Source organism: Anneissia japonica, unplaced genomic scaffold (genome assembly GCF_011630105.1).
Source record: "Anneissia japonica isolate Jap-2015-1 unplaced genomic scaffold, ASM1163010v1 scaffold287771_len54443_cov95, whole genome shotgun sequence".
In the NCBI taxonomy this organism is placed as follows: Eukaryota; Metazoa; Echinodermata; class Crinoidea; order Comatulida; family Comatulidae; genus Anneissia; species Anneissia japonica.
This window is the reverse complement of record NW_022708251.1, coordinates 26,843-38,245: the sequence shown is the minus strand read 5'-3', so window position 1 is coordinate 38,245 and position 11,403 is coordinate 26,843. Positions and strand designations below refer to the sequence as shown.

The window sequence follows — 11,403 nt, the reverse complement described above, 5'->3', positions numbered from 1 at the left end:
ATTGGGAATTTATTTTTTATAGTATTAACATCGATAGTTTAAAATTTAAGTATGAAATAACATCACATGCTTCAACAATCAAAATGCCGAATTACTTCAGTATTTTTTTCTGCTTGCACATTCACAGAATCTTTTAAACCAGTGTATTTGATAGTTGACAGAATCACATTTTGATATAAAAATGTATAGCTTTGATTATGGTTTGAATATAAACACCTGTATACTTATTACAAGACAGTATTTAGTGTGTTTACCATTATTCAATTTCTTTAATTGTACCCTACTCTTTACTAAATAAATATGATTCTATTTTCTTTCATTGTTTGTACACTTACACCAACGTTCCTTCTTTTTGTCAGTTTCTTTTGGATTTGTTCCTACTCTCTTATTTTTGAAAAAATCTGTTCCCATTGACTCCTTAATCTATTATTTTTTAATAAATGTAATTAATAATTATATCCATAAAATAGTGGTAAGTGTTAACATCATGGTTGGGGCTGAGGTGAGCAATGTTTTGCAACAATCATAGGCCTACGTTACAACTCTTCTGATTTGATCAAGCGTCAAGACTCCCGAATTTTCATACAATCTTCCGGTCTCCCTAATTTTGTCCAATTCTAAATTTTCAGAAAGAACCCCAAAAAATGGCTAGGCCTAATTAGTGGCTCAGTGACCAATTTTCTGTGTCATTTTTTTCCGACTATCAACGATGTGCGTCGGCTACAAGGCTTTTCCCAATCTTATACAAACAATACTCGCGTCGCCCCGCCCGCAACATTCATCATTCTCAAAACATTCTAACTTTAGTAAAATTACATTTTTCTAACCTGGTTGGTCTTAAGAAGTTAAAATGAACAGGCAATATAAAAACAAGCATGGCTTTTTGTTGACATATATAACATTAAACAGACAATGTGATGTGAACATTGATAATAAATTTATATAACAAATAATAATAATAATAATAATAATAATAATATTAATAATGATGATGATGATGATGATGATGATGATGATGATGATGATGATGATGATGATGATGGTGATAATAATAATAATAATAATAAATTAGCACTTATATAGCGCTGGTATCCGTCGTATATCAGGATTTAAGGAAAGGTTTGGTGGGTGGGGTGAGCGGAGTGCTGAAAAGAAGAGTGCGATGGACCACGTTGACTCTACCATTGTTGTATCGCTGGATACCTGGAAATGAAATTAAAATTACCTTTTTAAATTGTTGTATTTGACATTGAGTCAACAAAAATTTGTGAGAGCAGCTGGTGATAGCCACTGTGTGTGCGCTGAACCATGGAGATCTCTAGGTCCCCGGTTCAATTTCCATCGCTGCTCCCCTTGTGTTTCAGCTGGAGGGTTAAATAGCGCAGTCTCTTCGGGAAAAAAAGTGATTGTCTCCCGGTGTACTGCTGAATTCACCACTAGGTGGACCCCGCTGGAAACAAGTCTTTAGACTTAATGGGTTATCCTTGGTGTGATTCAAACCGAAACACTCCTATCCTATCCTTTCCTGTTACTTTTTTATTGTGACATAAATTTGAGCTTGAAATATTGTTAGATTGGTGGGTGTGGTGTCATCATCAAATGACCAGAATTACTGTTGATCATCAATATTATCCTAAAACAATCAAAGAAAACTATAGAAGTCGTGTTTATATTGTGACATCTCAAAAAGATTAATTAATAACTTTGTCACTTGGATATAAGATTAAGCTCCATTATTATTATAATTTTTAAAAGTTTAGTGGAGCTGCCTCTAGGCCTGTTGCCCCACCCCTTGAATCCGCCACTGTATGATGAACGGTACCTAAAGTATCACATACAGTTGTTTTCTAAGACATAAGAGTGTTTTGGTGCTGTCTGAACAGCGGAACTGCAATCATCTTGCTAATCAGTCTTTCTTTTTATTTATTTTTCAACCTCAGAAGAGGGGGTGGGGTTGTGCTGAGGTAGGCCTACCCCGAGCATGATACATGCGTCGCCGGATGAAGCCGGTACCGGTTCCAACGGCACTGTTTTCAATATTACGTTACAAACATTCCTACGAATTCCAATTTCATTTGACTGTGTGGCATTGATACTTGAGATTTAGAACAACGTTTATATTCATTCTTTTGATGTAAATCAACGGTTGAATGCCTCTCTACTATTCTATTGATAAAGATAACAAAAGAGATCCGTCAAAACCTAAAATTTAAGCACAAATTTATTCCGCTTCGAAGTATAACGTTAGGTTAGTGTATCTATGGCATAGACATACTGCAGTAGCCTTCTAAAGTATCGTTATGAGTTTCTTATCATCGGTGGAACAACCCGGCCAGTCACCCCGGGTTCAACTGCAGCTTTTCTGTTGTTTGATTTTCTTCAACGTTCTGTATTTTGTGAGTATTTTCCAGTTTTGGTTTTTTTTTAATTTCAGAGTTACAGGATTCCTCCCATCATAAATAATTCAACTTTTTCCCCGTTTTTATTGAACATTGACGATAATAAAATTAAGGTGCTGTATCCTGTGTAAAGCTACCACGATTAAATAGCCTACATGAATGTTTACATTCTGCATGGATCCCGAATATTTTTGAAAGAAAAGGAGAACAAATCGTTATACTGTACTACTACTATTACCTCTACTACAACCACCATGCACAAAAGAAAATATTATTTTGATACAATCTGCTTCCGGCCAAATAAGCTTTATTGAGTTCTGAATGACCTTCGATAGCATATCCTCTATAATACATGTAGCGTATGATGTTTTTGTAATTTTGACAGTAGATATAGGCCTATTTTGAAATAAGTTTTGCAGTATGATCGCATATAAATGTTCTGCTTACCGTGAAAGTATTATAATAGATCTAGCCAAGGGTTGTTAATAACTCCTTGATTTAGCTGAACATAGTATAATATCCTTGACTTCCTTGTGAATAATTTACCAGATTATAGCTAATGATAGGAAATATAGGCCTAATCACCAATATGAAGGAACAAATTTCGGTATTGTAATGTAGTTTAGTTTAGATCTATCAGTCATTCATTATAGCTAAATTTAATTACAGTATTTTTAAAAACGATGTGAACACAGCCTGTTTTAGAATACAATAGGCAGTACTATTATAGAGAGCAGCAGCTCAGGCGGTTAAACTGGTGGTAGGCACTGTCCCCTGTACGATTCCCATCAATGCTCTCCATTTGGTTCAGCTGGAGGGCTAAAATACAAGTATCAAAAGTGCGCCGATTTTTGGATAAAACTTGTGCAAAATGGCTCATGTGCACGTTAAAAAACGAGGTACAACCTTCGGAGAAGATTAGAGAATTTCTCCCGATACACTGCCCACGACCCACGGACCCAAGGGAAATAAGTGATTCTTAGTGTGTATTACACTAAAGAAATCCAACCCAACCAGTAGTACAAATAGCTCCACATAGTCTTATCTTTAAAAAGGGAACTGATCTAATCATTGTTTTGTGGCAACGCACACCCATGGAAGCCCGGCCCAGGGGAAAACGTAAAATGAAGGTTTCCTCAACAGAAACATAGCATTCCCCGATAAGCGTCTGCTCCATCGCTTTCGAGGAACACAGTAGAATCGGTGGCGCAACCATCCCAAGTACAATTAGATTGGAATGTAGCTTCTCCAGTCAACCCCCACCCTATTCCACCCCTTTCCTACGCCATAATTTTTAATGTATTATTTCGCTTTTCATCACAGATCATCGGACTAGCATGTGAAATAACAAGTGCCTACATCGGTATCGCATATCGTGATAAAGTCTACAGCATTGTAGTAGATACCGACAGCATTAATGCCATCGTAATAGTGACAGCAGTGTTAGGACTTGCTCTTTTTATCATGACAATCTATGGTTGCTATGCATATTCAAAGCGATTCAAGTCTTCTGTGATCTTGGTAAGTAAGTAGGTCTCTATTATTTATTATTATTATTATTATTATTATTATTATTATTATTATTATTATTATTATTTATTTTTTTTTTGCAAGTGAAGAGTTCGCAAGTTGTTCTCGGGAAGAACTCGAACCCATGATCTCTTGATCACTAGCCTTGCATCATACCTTCGAGCTTGTGCCTGATGGCCAGGGCTTAGATTAGAGCTCAAGTAAGCAGCGGATACTGCAATGTGAATAGTAATTGTTATTGTTGTGATAGAATTACTAAATAAATTATACTGAATAGGCCTATATATTCGTATTTTTAAAGCATCGATGGCACGTTCTTTTCTGATTAATTTCAAGATTTCGCTTACTTTTAATTCGATACTAAAACTTTCATTTTTGTGTTCATTTATGTTTAGATTTCATGTCTATTCTGGTAAATAAAAGTCTAGTTTGTCAGGATTTGAACCTGGGACTCTGTAAGTGTAAAGCAGGTATCTTTACCCAAAAAACCACGCTTCTTTTTATCATCATTGTTGTCATTACTAAAAAAATTGTAACTATTTTTTTTATTTTACTTCAGTTTACCAAGATGCATCTGCTTCTGTTTATCATCGTTATTGTCGTAAGCATTGTCATTTTCTTGCTCAGTAGTCAGAAGTCATTGTCAAGCCCGACTAGTATACACCACTTGGACAAATATGGACAGCCTGGGTTCGAGCAGTATACAAGTCAATGGGATGAATTACAAATAGTGGTACGAATCTATTTCATGATTTTTGTTTGCATTTCCCTTCCATTATTATTACAATATACCTATTCTTCATTGAGTACAGTCCATGCGGAACAGACATTGAAATATTACTCTGAAATTTGCAGCACATGCATAAACATATTAATGGCAAACACATAGACAACCCGAATAAATAAATAATAATATTGTTTTTCCGACAGGACATAATAGGAATGTTTTGCATACTGACGTGTTATCGGACTGAATGCTTAGTACTTTCTCAAAATAATTGTGAAAAAAAGCTCGCAAATGGATCGGGTGGGGATCGAACCCACCACCACATACCTAGCCTGGTGTCATAACCAGTAGACCACCGAGCTTCCGCTTAGTGGTTCTACGCTAGTTATCTGGAGGTCGTGGGTTCGATTTCCACCCGAATTAGTATTTAACTAATGTTATATCTAAATAGGTAAAGCAAAATATCATCCTTAATATTATTATTGTTAATTCTTTATCATCATGATCATAATGATCATAATGATCATAATCAAAAATGAAAAAAATAAATAATAAAGAGAAAAATCTAAAAGTTGAATTTTAAAAAAAAGGACACAGGAGTACTTTTACAAAATACATCCTTTACAATGTTACTGCGCGAGAAATTCTGAATTAATGCTACCTCTATTCGTTTTTGTAGGAGAATTGTTGTGGAATTCAGAGCTGTAAAGATTGGAAAATAGTTCCCGACTCGTGCTGTGTTAGTAACGGGAATGGGTGCACCACAAATGTATCAGATCCTACATTTAATAGCAAGGTACAGTTACACTTACGTCATTTGTTCTCTTCATTCTGTTTTTACGTGATCAATACATCCCGCGGTGAATTTTTATTAGACAAGTTTTAAGACTCGCACCATTAATGCCGAAGAAAACATGTATATTTACCACGATTGAACAAATAAAAAGGAAGCCATCATGACCACTCAAGCACTAGACCTATTATTATTGTTCGTACATTCATATGACCCTTAAGCCGGACACTCACTGCGTCGTAAGACGGTCGTACGACCGTCGCACGACAAATCCTCATTTACTTCGAGTCGGGTTGGTGAAATCTGTCCAGAATACGGGCTTTTTCTGTCCAGAATACGGGCTGTATGGGGGCGCTGTTGTCCAGAATACGGGCTTTCTCTGTCCGGGATACGGGCTGTGAAATTTGTCCAGAATACGCCATCATACCGCCCGTATTCTGGACAGAGAAAGCCTCTAAAAATAGAATATGACGTAAGAAAGCCCGTATTCTGGACAACAGCGCCACCATACAGCCCGTATTCTGGACATAGAAAGCCCGTATTCAGGACAACAGCGCCCCCATGCAGCCCAGAGAAAGCCCGTATTCCAGAGCCGTAGATAGATGGCTCTGCCGTATTCTGAACAACAGCGCCCCCATACAGCCCGTATTCTGGACAGTTTTCGCCACACCTACTGTTTGCTTCCGGCGAGCGATAGACGACGCAACGCCGTCTGCTGATTGTCAGTGGTAAAATCTGAACGGATCCTCATTAAAAAGACGATCCGTTGGGTCCGAGTCTTCGCGTGCATTCTCCGTCGCGTTGCCGTCGCGTCGCCGTCGCACGCAGTGAGTAACCGGCTTTACTGAACATTTTCTAAGCCAAACCTCATACCACCTTATTTTGCCAGCTATCATCGAGCATTCTCAACTTAACTTCACACCCCCGACCCCGCCTCCCTGTCAACACATTCCCTACTCCCCTTCTGGTCACTAATGTTTTGTATTTTACAGGGTTGCTTTGATGTTGCACGAGAGTCGCTTTCATCCATCTACTATATCGTTAGTTCCATACTACTATTAGTCGGTATTTTTCTGGTAATATACTTTCTGTTTATTTATTTTTTCATAACATTTGGTAAAGAATGTACCCATAATGATAATGATGTTGGTAATTATGATATAATAGCAGCAGCAGCGGCAGCGGCGGCGGCGTTTCGTAGATGGCGAGAAATGAGCTTTCCTGACTTTTGAGGTGTCTTTTTATGACTTTTAAGTCCTACAAAATTCAAGGTTTTCCTCTTTTGAAAACGATTCCATGAATCAATAAACCACAAAGAGAAAGGTTGGTTTGGGTTCTCCCCAGGAAAATTTTTTTTTCTAAATGGCGGGAAATGAGTTTTCCCGACTTCAGAAGTGTTTTTTTTTTTATTGACTTTTAAGTTCTTCAAATTTCAAGGTTTTCTCCCTTGAAAACGGTCAGGTAAATTATTCTCTATTCTTATTACAGAAAATAGGCCTTATGTGTGTACCGGTATACGTTGCACGTATTCTCTTTTCCATGGATCGATGAACCCCAAAAAGAAAAGGGGGTCGGGGTCCTCCCCTGAGAATATGTTGATTTCTAGGTGGCGGAAAATGAGCTTTCCCGACTTCTAATTTTGTATTCAAGGTCGTTATTCTTTATTCAGATAAAAAAATAAATTAAAAATTACAAACAGACAGCCAAAGACTGTATATGAATGTATTACAATCATTGTTTAAAAATTTTAAAACAGAACACCAAAATTCAAGAAATTCACAACACAAACATAAAAGAAAACAATGGATAAAAAGCATAGCACCAGACATAAAACCAAATTAAAATGATAAAAATGGAATAAATAAAATATATATAAAATTTATATAAAAAATACATTAATAAAAATTGAATTGAATTTTCTTATTGTAAATAAGAAAAAACCGGTCCATCTGTTATATTTTTTCATCTTTTCCCTTTTTTTTTATCTTTTCCTTTTTTAGCCTAAGGGAGGGAGTCAGCACCCCTGATCCCCCAGATCAGCCAGTATGCATTGCAAGAAAATCTAACTCGGTTTGGGACTGGATAAATACTCTTTTCCATCCCTCTCCTTCTTCCCTCTTACTTTTCTTGCATTTCTTTCTGTCTCTTATACACATCTAGATGTGTATAAGAGACAGTCTATATATAGGCCTATGTGTGTGTATTCTATTGTTGTTTTCAGTTATTTTTAAAAATATAATATTATTCCTGAGTTAAATTGTTTTGCACTTATTTTATTTATTTAATATTGTTTTTAATTACTTTTCTATAATTGTATTATTTAATTTTTTTTTCATAACTGTAAGGTATTATATGTAATTTTTAAAGTGATATTTGAAAGACTAACTACAATCACATTTTGAGCATTCTCAGACCTGTATTTTGTTGAATGTTTATATTGTATTTAATCTAGATATAAATAAAATTACAACGAAATAAATCAAAAGATTCGTAGTTTGAAAATTTCGTCAGTCGCGGATGTTTCAAGTACACCTACATCAACAGATCAACCTGGTATCGCAAATAATACAACGTTTTGTTCACAAATAATACGTATATATATCCTATAATCCGTGGGTTAAAAGGATTACGTATATTCGCCAACGACGATGAAATACCATACACTTCTTTACGAGTTTTAATACGTCTATATCAACAGATGGGCGGGGGATAGTTTCTACCATTTTTATCTATTTAAGTAATTGTACAGTATTTGTCCTATCTTATAATCCCGGCCCCGAAACCTTGACTCAGAAATGCCGGGTTGGTGTCCGGCGGAGGATAGTTTTTACCATATTTTAGTTAAGTTGTATTTAAGCTTCTATTTATTTATTTTTTTTTTATTTCAATCGTCCAACAGGAACTCTTCGTTCCCACTTACAGGCGAAAATTGTAATAAACAGCAAAAATATAATCAATACAATAAAATCACAAGATATAAAAAGATAAGTATTATTATTATTATTATTATTATTATTATTATTATTATTATTATTATTATTATTATTATTATTATTTCTATAATTATATAATTATATTTATAATTGCTATATTTACAATAAATATGTAAAATTACTAAAACTTATTTATAATTACAATTAAAATAACGTTTCAATAACACTTTAAAAATTTACAAATTATACTAAAAACATACAGCACTAATGAGAAATATGATTATTAAGGTGATATTTAAACATATTTAAAGAATTAGAAAATATATCAACTTCAGGACATTTTGTAACAAAATCATTATGCAAACTAGATAATCGTGAAATAAAACCATTTTTATAGACATTAACAAAACTGAACAGAAAATAAATCACGTTGACGAAGACGACGACCAGGAACTTTAAATAAGAAATAGGAGATAAGGTTACAATCAAACGAATTCACACATTTAAACAGGAACAAAAGATTAAGGTACATACGTTTAGAAGACGGACAAGTAACATTTAACCTTGAGCCGGCTTAAACTTGAGCCGTTCTGGCCCCGAAACCTTGACTCAGAAGTACCGGGTTGGTGTCCGGCGGGGATAGTTTTCCACCAAATATTGTTTATTTTATTGTACTGTGCTGGTTACTTTTTGTGTTGTTCTTGTTAGGCCTACTATGTGTTTGCAGGACCATATTGTAAAACAGCGGTAAGGTCTCGCCTCTATATGTTATCCTGCCTAAAGATGTTTTAAATAAAAAATAAATAAATAAAAACAGCACAATTGATATTTAAGTTCACTAGCAGGCGTTTAATCCAAATTTTGCAGAGTAGATCTTTATCCAGAATATGTGCACTGAGTTGGGAGGTCGAGAGGATTGTGCAGCGAGAGAGAGCCGAGCCGATTTTATTTGGTTGTGCACATGATGCATCTAAGAAATTGTTTAAAGCCTACCTACGATTAACATTAGTATGTTGAACTAAAAACAGACACTTTTTTCTTTATAGGCATACACTTCTAGCTTTGTGTAAAATATTGAAGATTGTTATTTGGCTCTCTGAAAAAGTGGCCCCGAATTAGAGGGGTCTCAAATTGGAGGTACATTATATCCTACACAATTAAATTAGCCACTGTACCAAAAGTGGATCCAATAATTGCCGGGAAATGGGCTTTCGCATTTCTGAATTTTAAACTATATTTTATACCGTTATACTGTAGAGTAATAGGAATGTTGTTCTAAGTTTGTTTTTGCCAGTGATTAATATCCTATATCAATATAAGTTTGCGTCAGGAAAATATCACAGGAGTGACGTTTTGCCCTGCTTTGATCATACCACATACTCAGTACGTCCCCAAATACCTAAGAAAAAATATTAATACATATTAGCTTTCCCTGTTTTGAGTCGCCCTCAACACCGGGATTAACGACTTTTAAATTGCAACCAGATTCATTGACCTATTCAAATTAATATGCCTATTGCAAATATGATGTGCATATCATGATTATACTTACTAATTAATTATCGTTGAGCATGGCGGTAATACTACTTCTATACCAGGGTTTCAAGTAAGATAATGCGATTCGAATTACTAATGCAATGCTCTAATGTTGCTGCCTTTCAACGTTGTTCTTTTTTGGCCGAGTTCTTTGATGGCCGGTTTTTTAGTTTGTTGGGAGAGATTCCAAATGGCAAACTGTACTTGGCTGGGCTGTGGCGGCTGTGAAACTTGCATGATGAATCTGTCTGTTCATGACGAGTATTAATTTGTTGGAAGGGAATGTCTAAATGGGAAATTGTTCTTTGCTCGCTGGTGGTGTATGCTAATGATTGGTTGTAATTTGTTGGATGGGAAATCTTTTTTTTTAGTTTGTCTTTATTTGTTAAGTGTGTTCTTTGTTGAGTTTGTTCTTTGTTGAGTTTGTACTATGTTGAGTTTGTCCTTTGTTGAGTTTTCTAATTTGACCATAATGGCCGCCCATACATGTGTGGCGTTTTACTTGGTGGTCTCTTATTCCTCGTCTCATGCATAATGTGAACTCATTAGCTGTCACGCTACACTGAGTTCGGTTATGAATATTTATAATTAACAGAAATTTATCGCAATAGCCCCTAACTGCTACACTCTACCGTAGGAAGGCCTACCTTGGCATTGTGCTCTAGTCTCCTTATACTTCGCTTTATGTACCGTGTTTATAGAGAGCCGAGCCCTAGCATGGATCCTCCATTCATCACTGTTCCGCATTGCTGCTGGTTCATTTGTCTCTTCTAATCCAGAATTGTTTTCCAGGTTATGGTTGTTATGATTCTGGTTAGCATTTCTTGGACCGTGTTGTTTTAAATTAACAAAATTGAGGTAGCCTGCATGCCTCGTTGATTTTTTCTTTGTTTTAGGGGTTGAGAAAAAAGTGGGGTGGGTGGTGATGCTAAACAAGTATAATTTTTGAAATTACTACTAAATGAAATTATATTTCTCTGTATTTCCAAACATTTTTTTTTATTTTCAAAAGCAAAAAGTAAACATAGACAAACTCATTTCATGATGCAGTCCACACAGTAGACACAAGCGTAAAATTAAAATGACACACTGTTGGCCAAAAATTTTTATATAAATTGAACCATTAAACCCACATAATAGTTGCAACATAATAGTCATAATGTGGAAGCATTTTCCATCCACATTAAGGCTGGTAAGTAGGCCTGTCAGGAAAAATTTGGTCCGGGGCAAAAATCGGTCCAACGGACTGATTTTGGCCTCATAATTACTTGCCAAATGTAATCCACAAAAGCAAAAATCAGTCCGCTGAAATTTACTTTGCTGCACAGCAGACTTGGAAATATTACGTCCGCAATAGTTTTTGGCGGAAAGAACAATTCCTAAGCTTTTACAGACGCGCATATGCTTATCTAGCCAATCACAATGATGTCCCTAGCTGAAGCCTTAATTTGCATACATCACCCTATATAAGAGTTTAAGATCGGC

General features: G+C 35.6%; 1 protein-coding gene across 2 annotated transcripts; it reads left to right on the top strand.

The window, feature by feature from the left end:
- The first annotated feature begins 2,225 nt into the window (after positions 1–2,225).
- LOC117106485 (CD63 antigen-like) lies at positions 2,226–7,539 on the top strand. 2 transcript variants are annotated; one of them, XM_033247845.1, is made up of 5 exons: positions 2,226–2,396; positions 3,723–3,920; positions 4,489–4,662; positions 5,336–5,452; positions 6,442–7,537. In XM_033247845.1, exons 1-5 carry the CDS (start codon positions 2,301–2,303, stop codon positions 6,679–6,681), a joined length of 825 nt encoding a protein of 274 aa, XP_033103736.1. In that variant the 5' UTR covers positions 2,226–2,300; the 3' UTR covers positions 6,682–7,537. The 2 variants fall into 2 exon arrangements, with proteins under 2 accessions (XP_033103736.1, XP_033103737.1); XM_033247846.1 differs by lacking the exon at positions 5,336–5,452 and having other exon boundaries at positions 6,442–7,539.
- Positions 7,540–11,403: the final 3,864 nt, after the last annotated feature.

Coding starts and splice junctions, on each gene's coding strand:
- LOC117106485 (XM_033247845.1), top strand. CDS start 2,301: ATGAGTTTCTTATCATCGGTGGAACAACCCGGCCAGTCACCCCGGGTT. Junction 4,663..5,335: donor GGGATGAATTACAAATAGTG/GTACGAATCTAT, acceptor TCGTTTTTGTAG/GAGAATTGTTGTGGAATTCA. Junction 5,453..6,441: donor ATCCTACATTTAATAGCAAG/GTACAGTTACAC, acceptor TGTATTTTACAG/GGTTGCTTTGATGTTGCACG.